Source organism: Tubulanus polymorphus, chromosome 1, assembly GCF_964204645.1.
Source record: "Tubulanus polymorphus chromosome 1, tnTubPoly1.2, whole genome shotgun sequence".
Classification (NCBI taxonomy): Eukaryota; Metazoa; Nemertea; class Palaeonemertea; order Tubulaniformes; family Tubulanidae; genus Tubulanus; species Tubulanus polymorphus.
In genome coordinates this window covers 10,285,645-10,309,956 of record NC_134025.1, presented here as the reverse complement: position 1 = coordinate 10,309,956, position 24,312 = coordinate 10,285,645, and the positions used below count along the sequence as shown (strand labels likewise).

General features: G+C 39.7%; 2 protein-coding genes across 2 annotated transcripts; one reads left to right on the top strand and one right to left on the bottom strand.

Moving 5' to 3' along the window:
- Positions 1 to 1,567: 1,567 nt before the first annotated feature.
- LOC141901502 (uncharacterized) lies at positions 1,568 to 12,376 on the top strand. Its single transcript, XM_074788821.1, has 4 exons — positions 1,568 to 1,700; positions 4,942 to 5,203; positions 6,362 to 6,490; positions 10,446 to 12,376. The coding sequence occupies exons 2-4, from the start codon at positions 4,999 to 5,001 to the stop codon at positions 12,374 to 12,376; spliced, it is 2,265 nt and encodes a 754-aa protein (XP_074644922.1). The 5' UTR covers positions 1,568 to 1,700; positions 4,942 to 4,998.
- Positions 12,377 to 20,273: 7,897 nt separating this feature from the next.
- On the bottom strand, positions 20,274 to 24,312 carry LOC141914860 (LETM1 domain-containing protein 1-like). The gene is made up of 9 exons (XM_074806185.1): positions 24,224 to 24,312; positions 23,589 to 23,842; positions 22,985 to 23,097; positions 22,540 to 22,622; positions 22,221 to 22,404; positions 21,551 to 21,652; positions 21,258 to 21,392; positions 21,079 to 21,175; positions 20,274 to 20,688 (listed from the first exon to the last, which is right to left on the bottom strand). The coding sequence occupies exons 1-9, from the start codon at positions 24,307 to 24,309 to the stop codon at positions 20,600 to 20,602; spliced, it is 1,143 nt and encodes a 380-aa protein (XP_074662286.1). The 5' UTR covers positions 24,310 to 24,312; the 3' UTR covers positions 20,274 to 20,599.

The following is a 24,312-nucleotide window of genomic DNA, read 5'->3' as shown; positions in this document are numbered from 1 at the left end:
TATATCTGTACTTTGATTTCCAATTTCAAAATCAAATTTTTCTGAATGAGAGGGTAGCCTCCAGCATTTTAATGATAATAGGTTTTTAAACTATTTTGATTGACTCATTTTCTATAGATATTTTACAGAGCAATTCCTAAAATAGGACTTTGGTAGAGAGTACAAATAGTTGAAAATCCATAGAAGCAAAAACAGTATAAAACTCATTTTCTAATGAGTATATATATTCATTATAGCAAACGTTTTCGGGAGTTACAGTTTGTGATTTTGTGAACACTTGCTATAATCAATATATATATATATATACTCATTAGAAAATTACGAAAATATCTAATTATATTACCAATTCAACTCTTTCGTGAATCTTGCTCAGTTTAATGGCGATCTCTTTGCGTTTTCGATCGTCCTGACTCGTCGATATTTTGTCGATTGTTTTTTGTACGCTACTCGTAAGATGAACCGGGGCCAATTCGACGCTCGACGTCTGCCTTACCGCCTCCTTCTTTCTCGCCGGAACCCGCCGCCTGGGGCCGAGCAATTTCTTTTTGCGTTTCATCTTTCTAATCAGCGCAGGACTCGGCCGCTTCTTCATGTTTGTTAGCTTAATTTTCTAAACAAATAAAATCACAACAGATTTCGCTTTCCCACGATCTGTTACCGTATTCATTGAAATTATATAAAACGTTTTTTAGAGTTGGGAAAAATTTATATAAATCTATAAAGACCATCATTATACGTAGCGAAATATCACAATTTTAGAAGTAGAAATGTGTATATCAAAGAAATTCTTTAAAAAGCGGCGCTAAGCAAGGATTTCGCTTTTATGTAGGCCCAAACGCAAAATTCTAGGTGAATTGTTAGTTGATTTTGATTCCAATTGGATGATTGTCAAGCCGGTGATGATAAGCTTATAAATACCTCTAAATGCCGTTAATTGAAAATATTGAGCCTTCGCATTAACTTATGAAACGTGAATGAAAGGGGGCTGCATCATTTCCTACTACGACTATCATAACAAACCACCCACGTGCGTTTGTTGACATCCGTCGTACCCTGCCAGGAAAATGTTTATCCCATTATAAAGCCCGGGTAATGAAGGTACTGAATTTGTAATTTTCTATCAGTCTTATTCTTACCAAATGCAAATACTTAGGTTGCTACAATATCTTTGTTTTTAAACTAATTATAGTGATGACAAATTCTTGATTTGAATGCTTTTTTTGCAATGATTAAATGCGATGGGAAAGCATCAACCTCACTAACCCAAAATGGACTATTCCGATAAACTGGATTCCACGGGAATTATGTCGATGAATGATTGTGACGTCACACTCGGTTTACCTCGCGGTCCACTGATCGTTCATATATGGTATAATGTCATCGTCATTCAAAACGCAACTAAACTCGGATTAGTCAACCTTCAATCAGTTTCGGTGAAAGTAGTAAAAGTGGACGGGGAAAGTCCCAAGCATTCGAAGGAGAGTAGCGGCGGCGGCGATATTTCGTGGCGTAGATACACGCCGTATATAACTGGTGGTGCTGAGGTCCACACGGTCCCGAGTAGACACACACAGCTGAAGAAATCCATCCCGTCTTTTATCTCTATTTGTGGAATAATTCTTCTGTTTCTCGGCCTTAAAACGGAATTAGATAACGTATCGATGGTCACCGAGCGCCAATATTCCGACAATTATCAGCAGGTTAGTGTATATCGAGTGATTGTTTATATATTTCGATCGCAGGGTCCGAGATTTAGAGGTATCCCTTGTCAGTGGTGGCGCATTGATATGATGTGTAAGCCGTAAATAGGCAACTGCTGCTGAGGATGAGGATGCTGCAGGGTTATGTCAGATGCTGAAACTCTCAAACAAATAATCGGATGCAGCATTCAGACTTACAATGATGAGGCTCAGCCTCCAGCTCCAGAAGAGAAAAAAATGTCAATAGGGCTAAAATTTAAGAAGGCCAATGATGAGGCTTCTCTCGGCTCTCATCTCAGATTCTTGGTGGGTGCTGCTGCTGCTACTGCCACTGCTGGTGCACCAGCTACTAATGGTTTCTGAAGTTCCGATACTGATTGTGGCTTGCATGATATGGCTTTTCTGGCAGCTCCAGTGCAGAAAGTCCTATATTCATATATTCTTTACCCGTTGGCGGTAGACCTAGAGGCTAAAGTACAATCCCATCTTAGTAGCAATCCTAAAAAGCAGCACGTATGGCCTTGTGCAGGCCTTGATATCCTGCCCTGAGGTAAATTTGGTATGTCATGATTGGCTCCTGACCCGTCTTCCCCGTGCCTACCCCTGGCCACATTTTGCGTTTTGGGCAAATTGGCCTAGAGACATAGGCCTAGTTTTAAAGAAACAGATCAAGTAGGCGATGTAGTTTCACCATTTTTGACTTGGGGTCTACAGCCTGGGGTATGGCCATGTCAAAGCGTAGGGGATGGGCGTATGGTCAGGTTTTAAGTGCAACTGTCTGCCTACGCTCCTCAAATACTATCTGGAAATGGCTTTTTTTACTTATTTCGGGCATAGACCTATAAATATCATTGGTCACAGGGGCCCTTTAGTTACCCTGGTGTATCTACCTAAAACCCTAGGCAGTTTTGAAATCAGATTGATTTCTGGTTAAATTTGTTCATTTTTCGTGGTTCCAGTATGACGGGTTGTATTTTCTTCAGATGTAGGCTAGTTTGTTAATTATTTTAGGCCTACTTGACTTCAATGTTGATCGTTGAAAGAAAATATGATTAAGACTGAACAAAAGATTCTATTTTTACATTTTTACAATCACATTATTATCGCAGTGTATATTTATAGTCGACTTAATGCGGGACATGATTGGGTGTGGTTAATAAATCAAATATTACATTCGACCTTTGTCCAAGTATTCAGTTATTGTTCCAAATTTCAAGAAGCAATATCATATATAGTCAGTTTGGATAGTTGGACCATCTGTTCTATTAAGGATTTACGGAGACTAGACTTATGGAGAAAATTAATCAATTAATTAGTCTCTGAAAAAGATAAATTCAGGCGAGTCTTACAACCAGGATTTCTGTATGACTCTTGAAGCTTTTTTAGCGAGGCTTTTCAAAAACAATTTTGGTTTGGACATCTCGGGTAATTTCGAGTAAAATGAAGGCTGAATTCTGGGAAAAGATCAAAAGGGCGTTGAGAAAATGAAATTTTCTTAAAATTAATTTGCACTAAAAAAGAAAGTTTTGGTCAGACCCTCGGATCTTGGCCCTAGATCTACCGCTGTTACCAGTAAAATTTTTCAACTTACTGATAAAATAACCTGTCTATAGTATGAAGTCTAGTATGATTGACCTTTAGTATCTTGCGCGAACGATGTTGTGAGAAGCGATTCGAATTTCCAGATTCGAATGATTACTCGGGATATTATCGTCATCGTATTTCAAAATTACGCCGGTGACATACCGAATCGGTTAAACGAGAGCACCACCCCGAAGCCTTTTACTATACTCTACTTTCTGCGCGGCGTACGGAACTTATTAATAATGTAGGTGTTTATAATACGACCGCGACGACGTATTATCTCGCCGTTGTTGATACCGCTGTTTAATTCGTCGGCGAAAACAGTTCCTCGAGTTTCAACATCATATACGTGCGCCGGGGCCAATCAGAGATAGACGTAACTGTCGATGCGGTTATATATCCCGCTATTGATTTCTGTTTACCTGGGTGCTGATGATGCTGCTCAGCCGCGCGCGCGCGGCAGCTACCGCCGATGCTATTCTTCTTCTCTCTCGCCGCTGATACGGTTTCCATGGAGATCGGTCTACGGTGGTAGATGATGACTCAGTAATGATACACGCCGGGTCGGTCGTTTACATACGTCGGAACCGGGCATTAAACCTGAGTTGGCGCGCGAACGGAATGGACTACTCTAGATTTTAACAACAGAATGGATTTTCATTCGTCGCGATTTTTGCGTCGCTTAAAATGTCGTCAATCTTCATGGCGCTAGCTCGTTAGGCAAACGTGTCAATTGTTACGCGTTCGATTTGGTATGGTAATTTGCTTCAAAATTCCGGTAGAATGTTCATATATGGGAGCCAAATCTTTTAAAATTCAATAAGAATGCATGAAACTTGATTAGTAATTTAACGTAAAAAACAGGGTCCCTAGGACTCCTAGATTTCTTAAAATCTCCCGTAAAGAAAATGCTTTTAAAGTGCTTGAAATTTGAGCAAAATGTCCAAAACAACTTACATTTTGAAAAATAGGCAATTAGAAATGTTTGTAGTTATTAAGTAAAATTATGCCTAAATCGATGCAGTTGGGACTAGGATTTTTTCTTTACCTACTAAGGTAGTTAACATATTAAAACCGAGTTAAGGTAGTGCGTGCAAGTAAGGCCTAAATAAGTTTTGTACCCCAAAAAGTTTGAGCAAAACATCCCAGAAAAACTGGTCTCAACCATTAATAAAATGACTATAGTACCGTTGGGATACCAAAATATGCCAAAATAAAGTCCTGTTACAAGGGTCCCTACAATACCTTGAAAACTTCAAAATGGAAAAGCCTTTAAAGGTGCTTGAAACTCCTTCCCTTTTGAGAAATAGGTAATTAGAATTTTTTATCTTAAATCGATACAGTCGGGAACTGGATTTTTACCCAATTAGGCGGTTAGCAAATTAGAAACCTAAAGTTTAGGTAGCGTTAAGGATAAGAATTTGTCTACAAAACCACCTAATTAATGGTTTACGGAGATACCGATTTAGGAGGAGTTTACAGTAATTGGGATATGAAAGTGATGTAGACACCCCTTGAAATTTGAAATTTTCTCCTTTTAAAACTCCTCGAATACTCCTTATATCCAGGAATGACTGATCTCTGTAGGGATCCCCTGTAAAATAATGAAGCGACTTGATCGTGTCGGTAATTTCATTCTGAAACCGTGTTCTTTCAGGGGATGTGAATTCTGAACGACGGCGACTAAAACGACTCGAACCCCGTTCACGAAAAAATGCCGAAAAGAAGGTTCGACGAGGTCGACGTCGATTCGTGCGACGACGAACACGAGAACGTGGCGGCAGCAGTGCGCTGCTCGTCGATTTCGTCGGAGCCCGAATGCGTGTCATCGAAAGAAGAATTCGACGCGAACAGCGATAACAGCAACAGCAGCGCGCACACGAACAGCAGCACCGACGTACCGACTTCAAATCTTAAAGGTCAGTCGCGTGAATTATATATGTCGGTTGACAGTTTGATTTATGATCCGAGAGGTGCGGGGGGGGGATGAGGGCCTCGACTACCCGAGACACCTCTATTCAGTACCGGTTGACTTGGGTTAACCACGACCACAGTTGAGCCGAAAGAAAATCCACCCTCTGATATACCCTGGAACCAGTACCACAGTTTTGAGTTAAGAGTTAACTCTGAGTTTAGATTAGTTCATTTTCATTGAGTTAACTCGGAGTCAAATCTTAACTCCGAAATGTGGAATTGGGTCCTGAATATCAACTAGGTATTCGGTAAATCTGATATTAAGGTGCAGTTTACTGTATAAATAAAAATTTTTCCATCAACTTCAAAAATTCTTCCTAATGCATGCGTAATGAATGCATGACACCCCTGCTTTCACTAGCTCGACTACTGATACTGTACAATACGAACTACAGTAGTAGTACAGCATAGTTTTTAATGGAAAATCAGAGTCAATGGAACTTTCAATGAAAATTCGGCTCAAAGTTGGGATTTTTTTACTGTGAAGACAGCGATTTGAGCCGAGTCTACAGCAGTTTCACTATAGACGAATACAGACCAGTGTTTTCAGTAAGAAATCAAGAAGCCAAGTCCCTTTGAAAAACAGGAGGGTCCCATAATATGTCACGGTCCCTGAAATGATAGCTGGTTTGAAGAAACAGGCGAGTCCTTTACAAACAACAGACGGACCTGGCTCTTATTGAAAACACTGCAGACCTCTGAGGCCTGCTGTATGTACTTATTCTCATGATCCGAGACAACTGAAAATGGAAGTGGAAGTCAATAAATTTTGGTCTGTCCGAAGATTACCTTCAGGGGGGCCAGTCGCTCAAAAGTTGGCTAAACATAACATGGTGGATAGATACCATCGTAACAATGAACTTTTAATCGTCACTATGTCAACTATCCACTGCTTAACTCTAACCAACTTTCGAGCACTGGTTGTGTACGAAGGGAATTATGGAACTGGGAAGACACCGTTCCATTCGTCTTGGATATTTTTTCGTGAAGACGTCAAATTTTCAGCAATATTATGCTGATGAAGTTGTTGGCCTGCGACAATAATCAATAGGCCCTGATTTTAGTTTTTTCGGAAATTGATTTGTCGAGTTTTGTTTCTGTAGTCGATGGAGGTTTCGGCGGGCCGGTGAAGAAGAAGCGAAAGATGGTCAAGTTCCAAGGCGTGACGGTTTACTATTTCCCGCGATCGCAGGGATTCACGTGCGTGCCTAGTCAAGGTGGATCCACATTAGGTAAGAAAATAACTGAATACAAATTCTTGGATCTAGAACCACAGTTGCCCGCTAAAGCCGCGATTGCACGAGCATTTTTAGTCTGGGCCAAAATGGAACAGGCCCAAGCCAAATTCTAGCACGGGTCAGATTATTGCGTGTTAATTGCTACTGGTCCGGTAGTGGCTAACTTCGTTTTGTCACTGCATTGTTTAGTATCAAGTGAGGCCAGTTTCAGTTTAAACTTAAACTCCCTAATCCGGATAAACTCAATTTACAGTTCACCACGGTTAATCATCGAGTTGACGCGTCTATAAAACCGGGTCCTGGAACGTAGTATGCAGTGATCGTAATATCAATTAAAAGGCCATTTAACGTCATACGTTGCGCATTGAAAGAATATGACATTTGTGACTCATTGACAGCTATTTAGATGCATAAAAAGCCTCTTATTATATCGCCGTGTCTTCATGAGATGAGTTTCATTTTGACACTCATATCGGGTAAATCCATATAGGCTACGCGACCCACAAAATGACACGAGTAACGGTTGGTCAAAATTATTCAGTTTTGGAGCCGCCAACTGTTCCTGATTTTGTTACTATTTTATAACGAGAAATATTGATTCGAAATGTTTGATCCATACAGAGATATGAAAGATTGCTGAGGTCTTACTGTTGATTACTGATTAAAATTGAACATTTTCTTTCATGTTCAAATGAAATGTTGATGAAAAAAATTCAATTCGTTACTGATAGTGCTTTTCAGAGGTTGGCAGCACTGTGTATTCACTTTTTGTTCGTCATTCCTCTCTCCAAATGGAATCCAGGTATTTGGTCAAGACACTGCAATGGATTTGATTCTCTTGATATTTGCTTGATACATCTCTGTCTACCTGAGAAAAATCTGATTTTGATTGCAATGTAGAGGAAATATTGCCAACTACTAGTAGCACACCTGGTGGATCCTCACCATAGTACGCACTAACGGTACCCCGCTATTGATAGATTCCATTGCCCTATTTGAATTCCATTGATATCCATTGCATCGAGAATTAACCCTTTCAGTGCTGACTAATTAGTACCAGAAAGTGGTAGAGATGATTTGAAAATCTTTGAAAATTCCGCGCTAGTATATTGAACAACGGGCATACTGCTGTAGTGCACCTACACTGTGGTGCGGTGTATCGTTAGTTACTAAAGTTCACTATGTTTGACGGGTGCTGCCATCTTTCGATAGGGATAAAAACTAATTACTAATATTGATGCCGTGTACCAACAAAGATCATCACTTATTAATACACCGCACTGCGGAGTAAACACTGAAAGGGTTAAAATATTTGGTGAAATTATTTTTTGTCGTCAACGCCGACTGCAACTTCTCCGCAAGTCGCGTTTCATCATCAATATGTAACATTACCATGGTAACAACCGACACGGTGTTGTTGGTTATATACAATTGATATCGCCCTGCGAAACGACGGTAGTGGCGACCGCGCGCGTAGTTCAGAGTCAGACGCACACAAGTGAACACAATTCAGCCAACGATGGTTGAAAATTGATTTTCCGTTTACGTAAAAGTGATTTATGGTGCAGGCGGCGGAGGGAGGAAGGGGAGGGCAGCTTTTTAATATTCGTGTTTATCGGACAAACGTTCAATCAGTCCCTCTCCCCCCTCCCCTACCCCCCCCCTCATTCTCTCCTGTCTCCCTCCCTTATTCTCTCAAGAGCTCAACTGCTAAAAACATCAACAGAACACTGTTACAATGAACTAGAAATAATTCTGATTTCAAGACTACGAATCAGAATAATCTATAGTTCATTTTCAATGAAACAACTTATTTAAACAACTTGTGTCATTTTCTCATTTTTGGGCGGAACCTACTACAATTAAAGATTCAGCAGGTAGTTTAGTCTGGTCTGCCCTCTACGTCTCTCCACCTCTCTTATTCCCCGTCCTTCCATATCCCTTCCTCTCATCGGTGAATTAATTTAGATCGTCGTTCATTGTCGTTATACTAACAATACCTACTAGACAAAGACCATCTCGCCGGAGCCAGTCATACACAAACACACAAACGCTTAGGTTTATGAGCCGAGGAAAATCGATAGATTTTAATTTAGTGTTGAAATGATTTTGTATTCGAAATCAAATCCTTTTGAGTGAATACATACGCACTGTGAATACAGTTGAGTCCACTTAGTGCAGATTGGGGGATGTTGATCAATAGTTGACGAGTATCTATTGGATTAGTAGGGGAAATACTATTGTTGAAAACAGGCCATAAATCTTCGTAAACCGTAATATTATAGCATAAAGAACAACTTAAAATCGTGTGACTATTTCTTCAAATAAGCAGGGGCAGTTCCAGGGGGACTTGTGACATTTATACAAGTCCATCAAATTTTATTTCTATGAAGATGATTGGTGCGTTTCAGTGCAGGAGTGCGCATTGCCTTTTTGGACATCGAAGTGCTCTTTTGGCCTCAGACAAGTCGTTCAAAATTGGCCTATGGATCTGCTCCTGAATTAGGGAACATATGATTTCATACCACATACATTTTATTTCCCAGTGATTTTCAGGATTATTTACTTATTAAACTGTATTAGGGCCTATGTATATCTGTTCCCAATATTGCTGTTCCCGTTAATCGCTTGCTATTAGGAACATAAGGCTGTGCAAAAAACAACATAATTTTGCATATTTCTAGTAAGGCATCTTAAAAATTGGCATAATTTTATCGCATATTCTCGTTATCGTGGTGATAGCTCTCGGGCAGATTCTATTTCATTTTGCGTGGGCTTTTGTTAAATCGTCGCTTTGCGCGCGCTTCGAGAGTAAATAAACGCAATAGAAATCGACGTATATCTTACTAAATGTAAACATTAATTCATTTCAATTTCATTTTGCGAACGCGACCTGTGCGTCTGTACAGGTATAGATTTTTATCCGAAGAATTTCCGGTATTTCGTAGTATGTACGTCTGGTCTGGTTTTTTTTTTCTTTTAAGTTCTACGCACCTCGGTATGTATGAGTCGATATACCTATACTAGTTTTGTCTAACATTCCGCAAAAAGTTATTCTGATCCAGTTTCTAATACATGTACAATGTAATAAGTAATGAATCTTAGCAACTGTGGCGCTTGATTTTAAGAATTTTGATATTGGTCACTCCGTTGTTTATTTATTTTTCTCGCTTGGCTGTGCATTTTTTCGATCGATTAGGTGTCTCGAAATTCAAAACGGCTTACTATTGTCTAAAGAATAATATATCTATAAGCGGTAATGATATTTTCGTTCCCTCCTGTCTCAATATTTTTCATGTAAACTTAGTGTGAATAGAATGGAAAAAACACTGCCGCCTACTTAACGATCGAACTATTATAAATGTCGGCCGAAATAGTAGGCCTATAGTTTTTGTGTTGATTAAATTAGTTACCAGTTACCCCATAACCCAGTTTTTATCTCTCAATTATATGTAACAGAGACCAATGTATTGTATTCCGTCCATCACTGACAGTTTTCATTGAATCATAAGAAATTTTTGAAAAATATGATTGTCGTCTCTAGGGGGTATCTTGAAGTACGTTCCCATATATCACATGATATCACAATCGTTCTATAGGTTTTAGTCTGAAATTATGACTACAAAACAAAATCTTAATGCACCGCCATTTCGATATGATCTTGGTCAATTGTTAGAGATTCTTATTGCCTCAAGACAGTACGGAAGTCTTAAGATTATTCAACTTTGGTTTTAGGAAGATGGATATTTTGCTGCGATGGGTGTTTCATCAGTGCATGTGTTAACATGCCCTAGTTTGCCCATCTCTCCCCCCCAAAAAAAAGAAAAACGTTGCAGCTTATTGAGGAAACTTTTATAGCGGCAACAGGGTGGAATCTGAAAACTGTTCGGGAACTCGGGTTTCAACCAGTACTCAACTATAACCGAATCTATTCCTCTCTGAATTTCAGGTATGGAAAATAAGCATTCTCACCGACAGGACTTTACGATGGTCTCGTACAATAAAGAACAGAAACAGCTGCACAAGTTGATTCTACAAGAGCACCAACGACAAGGACGCATCGCGCCGAAATCGAACTTGAACGGATCGAAAAAACCGAAAAACGGCGACTTGAGCGACTCGGACTCCGATTTAGAAGTCGACGATTATTACTTTTTGCAACCGGTGCCGACTAGACAGCGACGTATTTTGCTCCGCCAGTCGGGGATCAAGAAGATCGACAACGTCGAAAAAGAGGACTGCCGCGACATTCGAATATCGCGCGAGTTCTGCGGCTGCGACTGTAAAGTGTTCTGCGACCCAGAGACGTGCGCGTGCAGCGTCGCTGGCATCCAGTGTCAGGTCGATCGGCTGTCGTTCCCGTGTGGCTGCACGAAGGACGGCTGCGGCAACGTGACCGGCCGCATCGAGTTCAACCCGCTGCGCGTGCGCACGCACTTCATACACACGCTCATGCGGCTCGAGCTGGAGAAAAAGGGAGAGGGAAAGTCGCCGCAGGTAACGGAGAAACCGGACGCGTTTAACAGCAACGAGCGCGGCAGCTGTTGCGATTGTCAAAACGCCGAGGTGAACAACGTCGTCATGCGCGACGTTCAGTTGACCAGTCACCTAGACTTAGACATGCCGATGTCGAACGCGGACTTCGGTGCGCTTCACTACGACGAGCACGGTTCGATGGTGCAGGCAACGAACGCGCAACAGAACGATTCGTTGCCGCGTGTCATGTTGTTCAACGACGCGAACGACGACGGCGGCGGCGAGTTCCATCAAGGCGAAACGGCGATCTACGACTTCCAGAAAGACGACAGTTCGTATTCAGAGAGCAGCGACTGTTCGAGCGATGCCTCGTGCGACGGACAGCAGCAGCAACAACAACAACAAAATCAGCACCATCATCCGCAGCGGCAGTTTCAGAACTTTGCGGACGCGCCAGTAGCAGGGGTGTCGAATAACGGCCAGTTGAACGGCGCGCGGCGTGATTATTGCGAAAATTCATCAGGTATGTACCTTCCTCCTAACGATAGTAATACGCGTAATACGACGACTACAACGTCATCATCTCCATCATCATCAGCGTCGTCGTCGTCGTCGTCGCAACAGAAATACATCGAGTTAAACTCTTCTTCTTCTTCGTCTGCGTCGAATTCGATGTATAAGTTGGAACCGATATCGGAAATTCTGAGCCCGATACGATTCAATAGTTATCCGGTCTCCGAGAACGGCGGTCTCTGTTCGACAAATGCGTGGAATCCGAACGCCTCGTCGGGCGGCGCCGGCCCCGGGTTTTGTTTCGCGGCGGTGAAGTCAGCGACAACGGCGACCGATAATTACAGTCGGATCTCGTGCGCCACGAATTCGGATTTGTTGCATCGGCATAATTACGAATCGTACGGCGGTGGAACGAACGGCTCGGCTCCGTGTTATGAAGACGTGGCGACTTTGGACATCGATAAAGTCTACTACGATCAACAACAGCCGCACGGCGCGGCGGCGAACGGTCGCGTCGACCACGTCGCGATGGAAACAGTCGTCTCGTCGTCGACCGAACCGACGTTTCACGAATTACGGACTAGTCTCGAGGCGCAGAAGACGAAGCAGACGGTGCGCCGGACGAACATGGCGTCGGCGTTCACTTCCGGTCAGTTACAGCCTTATTGCGAACATTCGGAGTTCGTCGAGTCGACGATGATGGCCGACGACAAGGTGGGCGCGTCGAAGACGTCGTCGACGACGATTAACGGATTCGGCGGTACGAGCGGCGAGTGCCCGGTGGCGGTCGCAGCGATCTGCGACAATCTGGAAAACTCGAAAGAACAAAACAGCCCGTCGAATTTTGGAGAAATAATCAAAAAGTCGATCGTGGAGACTGTATCCGCCTAGTCCACGTCATCGGTATCCCTGCGAAGAATTTAAACCATCGAGCAATATTTGTCTCGCCGCGTATGACCCGTATCGACGACGTAGCAACCGGTTCGTAATAAGAGAGGTCGACCTCTGAGACGTAGTAGTAAAACAGTAGTGAGAATGCGTTTATGGGGATGAAAACCGTTTTTGAGGAGATTTCACTTGCACGATTCTCGAGAATCGCGTGGAGATTATGTTCGGTCAGTCAAATCATCAGGATCTCAAATAATCGAAATCTGAACTCTCGATAATAATGATAATTATTTTCACGGAGAATAAAACATGAATATTTGTAGTAGTATGTATAGATTGTCTAGCCCAGCTACTTTGTGTGTCGTTCATTATGAGTATACGTACAGGTATGTTCATGTAACCGCTGCGCGAGCAAGCAAGGAGCCTGGTGCTGTAGTATTATGATTTTTAAAACGTGTGTTTTAATATCTCGTGCGTCTAGGTGTTCATTTTTGAAAGATGATGTAAACATTATTATTATTATTATTATTATTATTATTATTATTATATATATATACATAAGTGTATGTATATGTTATGGAATTGTCATTATTATCGTATCGTGCACGTACGTGAGGAAACCTTGCATCGCGTTTACTTTTATTGTTGGAGTCTAAAGGCCGTATCTCAAAAACATGAACCGTTCGCCTACATTTCAACAACGATGAGCGAAAAGAAATTGAAAATTTGTGTACCGGGTAAACTGACGAATACCGAGGTTTTGTTTGCGCGCGTTAAGTGAAGTTGAATTCGCGAACTGTTTACGTTTTTAGAATGCTCCCTGACGTAAAATTATATTCCTAAAAGATTATGTGTGTAAATTAATGAATTACGGTTTATATATATATATATATATGTATATGTATTGTTTGTACCGTGCAGTCATATTTTTTGTGAGAGATTGCGTCAATTTTTCCGAGAAAAGTTTCGCGCAAGCGCGCGTCGCCACTGTTTGGTTTTTCGTTATTTTGACGATAATACGTAATAACAATGCAACAATGTGTATATAGTTATATATAGTTATGTTATATAATGTAACTATATCTTGTTCTCTTTGACGGTAACAGTTTATACGTAAGTCCCCCCTCCAACCACCCCCTCCCCCCGCAGATCAAGATATGCATCGTCATCATCATCGTCAGCGCTGGTGATAACGGCAACGGAGATCTCCTAGGACGCTGATGACAAACACTGTCGGTTGCCATGGATACACGAGAATTAATCTATGCTGTATTCATTGCGTATCGATCCGTTGCTTTTCACTTGCGCGATTCAGTTTTTCTCCGAAAAAAAAAACCTGGCAAAGTAGACGCAGAGAAATTGGTTTTTACATCAGCGCGTCTCATTGCTTCGCCCGTCGGCTGTCTAGATTATTTTTCGAGTTCCCATATACATACACGTGATTCGTCGGGTATATGTCAATTCTTACGGGGTTCGTACAGTCACAGTGTTTTCCGTATGCTGGAATTTTAGAGGGGCTGCATTCATTGTTAAGCATATGACATCGTGGCTGCTGAAGTAGCAAGGCTTTCGATCCCACAAAAAATACAGAAAAAATTTAAGCTTAATTTTGATGTAATCTTTGTATTTTTCACTTCGGCTCGATGTATTTTAAAGTTGATAATGTACCAACATCCACTCTGGTATGCAGGGATGAAAATCTTCCGACCATAGACAGATTTCTGACCTTTTCTAACATTTTCTTAATTCCTGAGAACAGTGTAAATCACCTCAATCGCTTTAATCACCTCTATCGCGGGCGTCACATCGGAGCGCTCCGTAGTTAGGAGTGCTCCCTAAGACGGTTTTCGGCAGTTGTTAGCACAACTGTGGAGTCGGAGAAACCAATATGGCGTCTCATTCAAAAAGCGGCTCTAATTCAGGCCCAAACTATTAACATTTTGACCAAAAGGAAGTAAGTTTTTTGGCTAAAAGTTACTGATTTTTGTTCCCCAAAAAAATTCTTTTTTTGAAAATATTTTCCGACTTTTTCAATATGGGCCATTTTCATCCCTGGGTATGGGCAGCGGATATTCTATTAGGGACAACAGAGGGGTGGCTGCCCCTCTAAAACCTGTTGCGGAGAACACTGTGTCACGCTCGCGGGAAAAGTCATGAAAACGAGACTTCGAGAATTCCGTTGTATCTCTCGTATTTATTCAAACGTAGCAAATATAGATTTAAAAGTGTGGTAAATTTCATGCGAATGCGCGTCTTTTCATGTGATTACAGGTGTTTTGGTTCAGTGTCACAAAGAAGAAAATGAAATGATCGCATGTTTTTTCGATCCATTATACTCGATGTGATTTACTATTTCCTGTCTTGTGTGTGTGTGTGTGAATATGAAGTGAAATGCCTGTAGTTTTTTTTAGAATCATGACTCTCGTATCGTAGTGTGCGTTGCTCTGAACCCGGTTCAACTACCATTGTTACAGGGAATATGTTATTTTCAAAAAGTTCATTTGAACTACCTACTCGATGTACGAAACGAAAGTAATGAATAGCATAGTTTTCCAGCACGGGGAATTATCTTCAATTCCATGATGACCGCCTAGATTTATTTCTGCAGATTTGGATGAAAATGCGATACTCATGGTTTTCACGTCGAGAAGTTTCACTAAAGAAATTGCCATTACCGGGTATTGATTGCTTTTAGTTACTTGGTTTTCCAATATCTTAATCAATAAAAATGAAATTTCTAATCATCGTAGCAGAAATGTTTAGCGTGTATTTGTCGAACAGTAGTTCTTCGGGTTTTATTTGCGCACGTATTTCGTAAATGTTTGCCAATTGAACGTTTTTATCATTTTTGATCGATATCTTAAGATGACTTGTCCTGGCGACTGTGAGGCGATTCTCAGTCGCGACTCGACCTACGCTCGCATCGAGCAGTTACACGTATCCATATGTCTCTCCGCGGAACAACAATAGCAATACCAAAACCGATATAAAAACCAACCCACCAGTGATTTTAGATAAAACCAGATTTTGTTATACTTTGTTTTTTCTTTTTCGTTGTTGTTAGTTATTACACTATAAACCGATGTTAAATGCCTTTTTCGTTCAAAATATTCTTGTCTCCTGAATAATGTATTATTAACGAGGTCGGTGACCTTTTGTTGGTTAGCAGTCTATTCTTTCTAAGCAGACATCTATATATATATATATATATATATATATATATGTATATGTATATGTATATGTATATGTATATGTAATGATTAATGAATTGTATTATTAGCCGGTATCAATCTGAATCCCTGTCTCCTCTGATTAGATATGTAGATAAACATTAGCAAGTCTCTTCAGTCTTTAGGTTTTCGCGTGTTCGCCCGGTAAGGTTGAGTCATCCCTTAATCGAGATGTCCGCCCGCGTTTTAACCTCGAATCTGTTTGTTCCATGTTACGAACATACATCTCATTTGAAAGGCAGCTTTTGGTTTTCTCACCTACGTATGTATTTTTTGCCACGCGAGCGATCGGGAACCGCGCGTGTATTAATTACTGTGTTATATCGAGTTGTTAGCTTAGCTTCGTTGGATTCTGAATTTGTTGTTGTGTGCGTTTTCAATGCGATCAGTGATTTATTATGATAATGATTATAGTATTGATATTATTGTATGATAGTTACCATCGCGCGGGGTCATATCTGAAGTAAGCATGAATCTACGGCGGGAGCGGGCAAAAAATTGGCCCCTTCTCCATATGTATCTAATGCTTAAAATAGCGTACATGGGTGTTTGAGGGTGGTTTCATATTCAGAATAGCTGTGCACGTACTTCATGAATGGCCGTGCACGAGAAAATTTGTTGATTTCTATATGAACCATATAGAAATTTCCATGATTATATGTAGCCGGTATTATTTTGTTGAAATTACTATTTTTATTATCAGTTTTTCGTTCGTGTTTCGAAATGTTGTTTCTTTTCATAATTTTTTTTTCTATTGACCCTCGACGTTTACCGTTATGTACAATTGATTTTAAAAAACCATTCGCAGTTATTTTCAAGCCAACATAGATGGTGGATATAAAGCTTTTATCGATCGGTTTAAACATACGATAAAACTCAACTATGAATCGATTCAGTTAGCGCCAAGGGGTTAGAGTTTAAAGCGTAGTATGTGTATGAAGCGTATCGCTCTGTCTAAAGAACACAAGCTCTGCCTCGTCCTCATAATGTGAAGGGACTCGCCATAATATCACCATAGCGCTTGTTTGAGTACCCAAATTATAGAATTCACCACAAGAGCCATCAGTAGAGGTAACATTCTTTATCTCGGCAGGAAAAGTGCCATGGAACTAGATACGTCCGTGGTTAGGCTAATATGCCGATATCAATCTGCATCTTAAGAAATAGTTGTATGTGCCATGGAAAAGGGGGAGTGGAGTTGTTCATTGAAACAGGATCTGTACTATTGTTATGAGATGTGACAACTGCCTGTTAACCCACACCCTTAAATATTCAACACTTCAGGCTAAAAAATGATAGCTTGTTTCTCCTAATCGGCCGGGTACCTTTGGAAAGCTGCAATAAAATTTGTAATCTGTTCATTTCTGTAGCTGGCGGGTCTGTTATAGTAAGCCTGATCATGATTTTAACACAAAAAAAAATATGTACAGGGTAGATAGCTAGGTGGCCAGCCGGGTCAACTTGTAAGCTCGGCAGAAATGAGAAACAAGGTATTAATTTTTGCTAGCCTAATCACCATTCTTTTAATCGATCATCTAGGCTTCGTATGCGTTCTCGGGACTCGAATGGACGAACGAATCTGTAATAAACATTACACCGGCATACTAGGAGACATCACGCAACCAATTGTGAATGTCTATCTTATAGATTGATTGATAAGGATGTAAGGATGTATCGTAGCATTTCGTTATTGGCTTCGAATCTCAACGACTTCTGTTCATCACTGCCTTCTATATCGACTGTAGTTGTATATTTATTTTTCTACTGTGTATTTACTGTCTCTCTTCGATCTCTCTATCTCTTGAATACGGTGCCGCAAATTAAATATTCGTATTTAATTATGTATTGATTTATGTTTTTCGAGGCTGGACCTGTTGTTAAAACGCATGTGTATTTATTTTATCGAACCGCGATCCCGTTCGCGAAAACTCGGTTGAATATCCGAAGTTGGACTTTTTCAAAATGAGCTGATTTTAACTCGTGAGTGAACTCTCAGAGTTGAGTTCTTCATGTGTTGACTTTTTTGTTAAAGTATGTTTGCATTTCATTTCGTCGAAGGCGCGTGTAAAATTGCATCGGTTTGTCAATTTTCATTTGCACTTGTTTATGCAGCAAAGTTCGATATCGTTGTATTTATCTATTTATTTGAATGTTTTCGAAAAAATTTTCCGGGCCTAGTTCTGTATTAATGATATGCATTCTACATAGGCTTAAGTCATTATAATGAAAGTTATATTAACTTGATGATGAAACATCAAACTGGGTCCTGACAGAACTTATTCGCAAATGTATAAGATACTCGTACGGTATTTGATGCAATGAACATATCACCGAATCATCAGGAAGGCTGGTCCCTTCGTGTTTGATTGTCTTTTGATCGAAAATGTTCATAAAGTATACATTAAAAAGTGCGATTAGAGGGTTTGGCGAGAAATATTCTCCACTTTATCTGTGTACTTAGTATGAGTGGTTGAAAACTTATACTTAATGAGCTTTCCGTTAAACATGAATCATCGAAGTAACTGCGTAAGATTATTCAATTCATATCTTATCGATATGGGTTGAATAGCCGCACAATGACGTGGAGAACAGATAAAAAGTTTAAAACAAGCTGTGTACAAAATTTAAAAGATTGAAAGCGAATTTTATTTATCAAAAATTTAAATCAAAAGACCGGACATTTCAAAGTCTCACCTGACGATGATGTCTAGTTAGAGTTCGAAATGTGTCTTTCGATCTTTAATTTTTGATGAATAGAATTTGCTATCAGTCTTTTAAACTTGTTTATATACATGTAGTGGGTTTTAAACTTATTGATATGGGTCTTTTATTTTGTATGTCGTACAGCGTAAAACCCACTTAATCCGGATTATTTAGGACAGATCGAAACGAATCCAGATTATATACAAATCCTGATTTAAAATCATGTTGTACATACGTCGAAGCTTTTTATATTGCCACCCGGTTTAAACGCCACTGCTCGCTTGGCGCCTACATTTTTCACAGTGCATATGCCCGATATAACTTGTGTTTCGTTTATTTTCTTAGTCGCAGTGGTGGCCTTAGGACTTAGTTTTAAACACAAGTGACCTTTAAAAATGTGGCTTGGATTCGATAAGGTTAAAATCTGCTTTAAACCGATCCGGATTGAGGGGCGTTTTTTTTCTGTAATATCGATTGACGTGTTGTTGAGATTTTCAAATCATGATGCAATTTATCGAGAGCTTTGGTAGCTTCTGCTATATTCACGAATTCTGCTATAACCATTTTACTCTACGGATCGAGATTACTGTTATTATTTGTGATGAAAAAATATTGCGACCAAAAACGGAACTTTTTTCGAAAAGTTTTAATTTATAACATTTCTTTTTTTTTGTTGAACCAGTACCATTCAAATGCTGTTTTTCTACGAATGCTAGGAAGTGTGTGGATCTTACCGAATTAGATATTCGTTTGAACTGTACGATGTAATATTTCGTCGGTATAAGAAAGCGTCACTTTCTGTAACTTTTTTGGTGGAATCCCTGCATGGAAATTTATCGTGATCATTTAATCAATCGATGTGAACCTATACATTCATGTTGTAACCTATGTCAAATACGTATCAAAGGTGGTCTTCTAAAATGGCAACAAGGCAGCCTTTATCTCTCAGTCTATCGCGTGCTACTTTCGGCTTCAATTTCTCGTAATCGATTCTCGGCAATAATTGGGACGGAGACGTCCGACTTGGTGTCATGCGAAGGCTACCCAGTTGTTTCTCTCTTTATAGCAGATTAGTTCCATGTAAAACGAAAAAAGGAATTAAATTCTTCAGTGAACACACAAATTATATTCTTTCTCAATATTGTATTACATGTGCAATAATAATAAATGGATTGGCATTTGAAAAAAAAATCAATGTTCTTTCAATACCTAGGAGTGTAGTATGTCTGATGAAGTAATGGAAACATATGTTGATGCATTACCCCAGCCGTGTATTATACTGTAGTACCTACTGGTATCTGGATATATTTCTATCGTCACGGCATTCCATGGTTTGACATTTTCTGTTACAGCACTTTTCTGTGGCGGCGTAAAGATATTGATCTGTACGTGTATGTGTATGAAAAAAGAACAGATGATGTAAGTGCCATCTATCCATGATTTCTCACAATCCAAGGGCTGAAGACGAAGGAAAGGCTGAAACTCGAAACCAATTTCATAGTCCCATGTACTTGGTACTATTACTATCAATTTCAGGGTGGCCTGCTTTTCCGACATGCACATTGTTTTCCCCGACTCGATCTGCTAAGAATCCAATCAATTAACACAGTCAAATATGTACAACATAGACAGAAACTGTTGATTATATGCATGATATAGCAATCTCCACAAATTTCCTTGACTTTTTCCCTGATTTTTAGCTTTCTAACGAAAGCTGGGGTCCGGACTTTAACTAAGGCATTCAAACTAATAAGATCCAAGACATTGAAACTGATGAATTGACTGCATATGCCGGATGACATAAGATATTTAATCATCACACTTTCAATGGCATTAATCATCTAGATTTCACACATGAATGGCAGCTTTCTCTGGGGACGGTACCAGGCTTGAAAATGTACCAGCACCGCACGAGTACCTGCACCAAATTTGATAAACTGAACGAATGTATCTACAATTAACCGGTATTTTATTCTTTGAAATTCCTTCGTCTAGCAAATCATAATACTTTAACAAAATATAATCTAAATGCACCGGACTAGAGCGATGCAAACTATCGACAATCCATCACAATTAAGACAATCACTAATCCGCCATAAGCAGACGATCAACAATCACTTATATATTCCACAACCAGAACAATCAATGATCATTGATTCACAATCAATAATCCACACGCAAACAACCTCCTCCAAGTTCTGTGTACAGAAAAACGTTCATAACTGTATCATATCACAGACGCTGCCTTTTCAAGTACGGTAAGAAGTGTCCCCGAGAAGTGTCCTTTCTTTTGTCAAGTTTTTGGCTCGATATAAATCACGTGATTCGGATGGTTTAGAGTCAGAAAACACGGTAGATGAAGTAGTAGAGAAAGACTCTGGTCTGAAAAAGCAAAATCAAGAAATAGAATTAGATGACAAAATTAAGAAAACATCCAATATGGCTGGATATAATTATGTGGCCACTGTGAGCATGCATATACTACATCAGGGTCCCTACAGATCAGTCATTTCTGGATATAAGGAGTTTGAAAGGAGAAAATATCGAAAAGAACCCGTCTTCACCACTTTGATATGCCAATAACTGTAGACTCGCTCCTAAATCGGTACCGTTTATCTTGGTAAAACCATCAATTTGATGGTTTTCTAAGCAAATTTTTATCCTTAACACTACCTTAACCTGGTTTTTAATTGGGATTTTGGCATAGTTTCAAGCACATTTAAAAAGCATTTTCTGTTCACAAGGAGTTGTAGGGACCCTGTATATACATACCGTCTAATTTCTGTGATATCGTGGTCCACTGTTTAAGATAGTTCAACCTTTCTTCACGGCTGAGGCTGACTGGACTTAAGCCTCGAGCTATACACAGCTGAAAACGAGCAATAACGAATAATATTTCAATGAAAAATTCTCTTGATTTGGGTCTAATCGGATCCCAGCAGCAATCTCACCTGTTCTAATTCCGGGTCAGATATCGTCGACCAGTCTTCCCGTAGCAATGCTTTATCCATCTGCGCAAAAACGATAGCGTCTTCTTTCAGCTTGTAACGAAAGAGTGGCATACCCATACTCTTCGAAAGATGCCTCTGAAATGGAGATTTCGAAGAAGCTGAAGAAATGGTTTTTGAGATATCTGTTTAACAAATTGATTGTAAATTGTAGATACAGTAGAGTATGCATTTCTTAACATAGAAAAACATTTTCCTATGAAATTATAGATTCATTAATGGGGAATTGAACTCACCGAATAAGTTAAACTGATTTCATCGAGGCTGAAAGGTTCAGCCTTGAACATTGGTTTAAGATCTAATATCTCTTCTGTCGACGGATGTTGACCGCTTTCGAGCTGAAATTGAAAAATCACCAAGTTGATTTTAACCCCACAATCTATTTGTAGTGGGTAGCAGATGATCCATTTAACATGGTTCCCACAGTTATAGTTATAAAAGTGGCTTCCCAAGTTTTTCCCAAATAGTTCATAGGTAATTTTGCAATTTTCCCAAATGGAAATTTCATACACCATCGTCCATCATACTACAGTCAATAAAAATGTGATTTTCAAGAAAGATTTCTTAAGAAGCATACTTGCCCTTGGGCATCCCAGAACTATACTACTCGTTGTGTAAAATGAATTCACTAAATATTTCCTGGATTGGACAACAATCAAAATCCCAAACATTTCCAAACAGAACAGAAGAATATTACGTATTTTAAATTTACAAAGTTTTTCCCATAATTAACCTGTACTGTGGGAACCATGATTTATACAGGGCTACACAATGATAAAAGATGAAACTCACACACCATTACAATAGGGAGCGACCATTGCAATTGGTGGTGGTGGCGGTATATAGGTCCATGGAGAGGTTCAGTTGAGCCTATATTACGCACATAAAGCTAATCTTGCTACGAACCTTTTCTAGGATACTCCAGAATTCGTCTTGCAATGGTTTCGGAATGGTTTCGGTGTTAACGTGCAACGCGTTGCAGATTGCGCGATAATGATGAAGCCGGTGCTTTAATGTACGCAGCGTAAAATCCCGTTCCTGATCGGCCGTCCAAAACTGACGAGACAGCAGAAACCTCGGGAAAAAATATCTGGAACATCCGAGAAAAGAAGAAAATCTAAAACTTGTTTTACTATTTTCAAACATAATTGAATAGATTTTGGCAAGATATAGGACAATGAATCAAAAGTGCGAATTCGACACCTGAGTAGCACTGTTTACTTACGCAATCGGGAAAATGAAATATGGTCCGAAAGGTAGAGCAGAAATAAGTAGAACTGGGGCAACTTTCAGCATATCTCTTGGCATCTAAAAATCAAACAAGGGGTTCAGGGAAACCGATGTCCACTTGGTGAAATGCTTGACAATCTCATTATTTCAATATTCAACGCTCCCTGGTGAACAAACGCAGAATCCAATGACCTTGAAACTGATCACAATTATAGAAAATGTCAAGACTCATGACATTTTCTATGAATTATCGTTAAAATTAGTATCAACAAAAAATAATTCTCCAAAGTGTGTAAAAGTTGATTCTAGGAACTGAATGTGATAGCTTTACTCTAAAGGGGACTAAAAAGGTAAATGAACGGAAGAAGTTCAAGGGATGTTTTAAGTTAGTAATTTGTGGCCACAATTCCCTGGGTCATCAAACGATTTAAATGATTTACCTTGCGATATGCATCAAGTTGTCGCCAGGTAAATGTATTCAGCGGTGTCGCCGACCAAACCCCAACTGACACTTTATAGAATTCTTTGAAATCGTTGAAGAAATCTTTTATTCCTGAAATTTGACATCATTGAATAGGTTAGTTTCAGTTTCCTGTACAATACCATCTTTCAATGTGGGCTTTGGGCCTGATGGCATCTAGATACTCATATTTTACAAATCCTGCTATAGTAGATTTGCAATTCAAAAAGGAAACCCAATCTGATTTTTATAATTCTTATCTGCTCTGCTTGAAAGGAAAAACGATTTCTAGCTGCGCACCCGTATAACTAGGGCAGATTCTCCCTCATGATGCCATCAGATTCAGTTCCCTCCAAAGTAAGTACATTTAGTCAGCAGTAACCTGACTGTGGTTTAGTTTAATAATTTTGGATATTTTCACATTTATTCAGCCCTAGTATCTTAGCGGACCTATAAATGGCTTGAGCTTTTTAAATACCTTTCGTTATAGCTTACAGCTTTGGATAAGTAATACCACCAATTACAGGTCATAGTAACATAGTACAGGATAGTATAGTAGGCTACAGAGCAACTAATCAACTTACCGATCTTGAATACTTTAAACATATTTGACGCAGTTGGGAAGCGTTTTTCGAGGAATACCTCTATATACCAAGTGACATAAGACATGTATTTAGTAATCGCGAATTGCTTGAAAGTTTGCTTCTTCTTCGACTTTATTTCAATCTTTTTCGAGGTAGAATCTGCAGTCTGCGGCGACGATTTTGATGGTGCAGCCGCAGCAGGGGAGGATGCTGTTTTATTGGTTTTCGAATCGATTTCATTTTGACAGTAAAACCTAGATGTCATAAAAGATAATCGCACATAGTATTATAATTCAGTCCCTTTGGACAGACATCCATACAATAGCCTAATGTACCGGCATAGGCCTATGCTATAGGTAACTGGGCGGAAGCTGGGGGTGCAATGAAACAATCTGTAGACAGTTGTAGGCTTACCTACTACCTTCAAAATTGCACCCCACAAAAAGTTGCCTTCCTCATTTTGGGGTACAATTTTGTAGGGACTATTTTCTTTTAAAAAAGGCGAAAAAGCTTGCCTTTTGTTTTTTGACATGACAATCCTTACACGGGAGGTTTACTCGCGACTTGGCCTTAAACAAACATTGTTAGGACCCTCAGATATTACACCTGGGTGAATTTCTAAATAAAATAAGAACCTGAATTGTAATAAACGATTTGCCAGTCTGGTTGGCGAATTTAAGCGATGAAATTTCCTCGTAGAACACCAGAATAGTCGGCTCATGGA

Bases quoted from the DNA above. Each gene is read 5' to 3' on its own strand.
- LOC141914860 (XM_074806185.1), bottom strand. From the start codon at position 24,309: ATGAGCCGACTATTCTGGTGTTCTACGAGGAAATTTCATCGCTTAAAT. The intron at 22,623-22,984 runs GTAAATCATTTA...TTTGATTTTTAG, and splicing joins AACTTGATGCATATCGCAAG to ATGCCAAGAGATATGCTGAA. The intron at 20,689-21,078 runs GTATGTATATAC...TTGCTTTTTCAG, and splicing joins GATATCACAGAAATTAGACG to ACCAGAGTCTTTCTCTACTA.
- LOC141901502 (XM_074788821.1), top strand. From the start codon at position 4,999: ATGCCGAAAAGAAGGTTCGACGAGGTCGACGTCGATTCGTGCGACGAC. The intron at 5,204-6,361 runs GTCAGTCGCGTG...TTGTTTCTGTAG, and splicing joins ACCGACTTCAAATCTTAAAG to TCGATGGAGGTTTCGGCGGG. The intron at 6,491-10,445 runs GTAAGAAAATAA...TCTGAATTTCAG, and splicing joins TCAAGGTGGATCCACATTAG to GTATGGAAAATAAGCATTCT.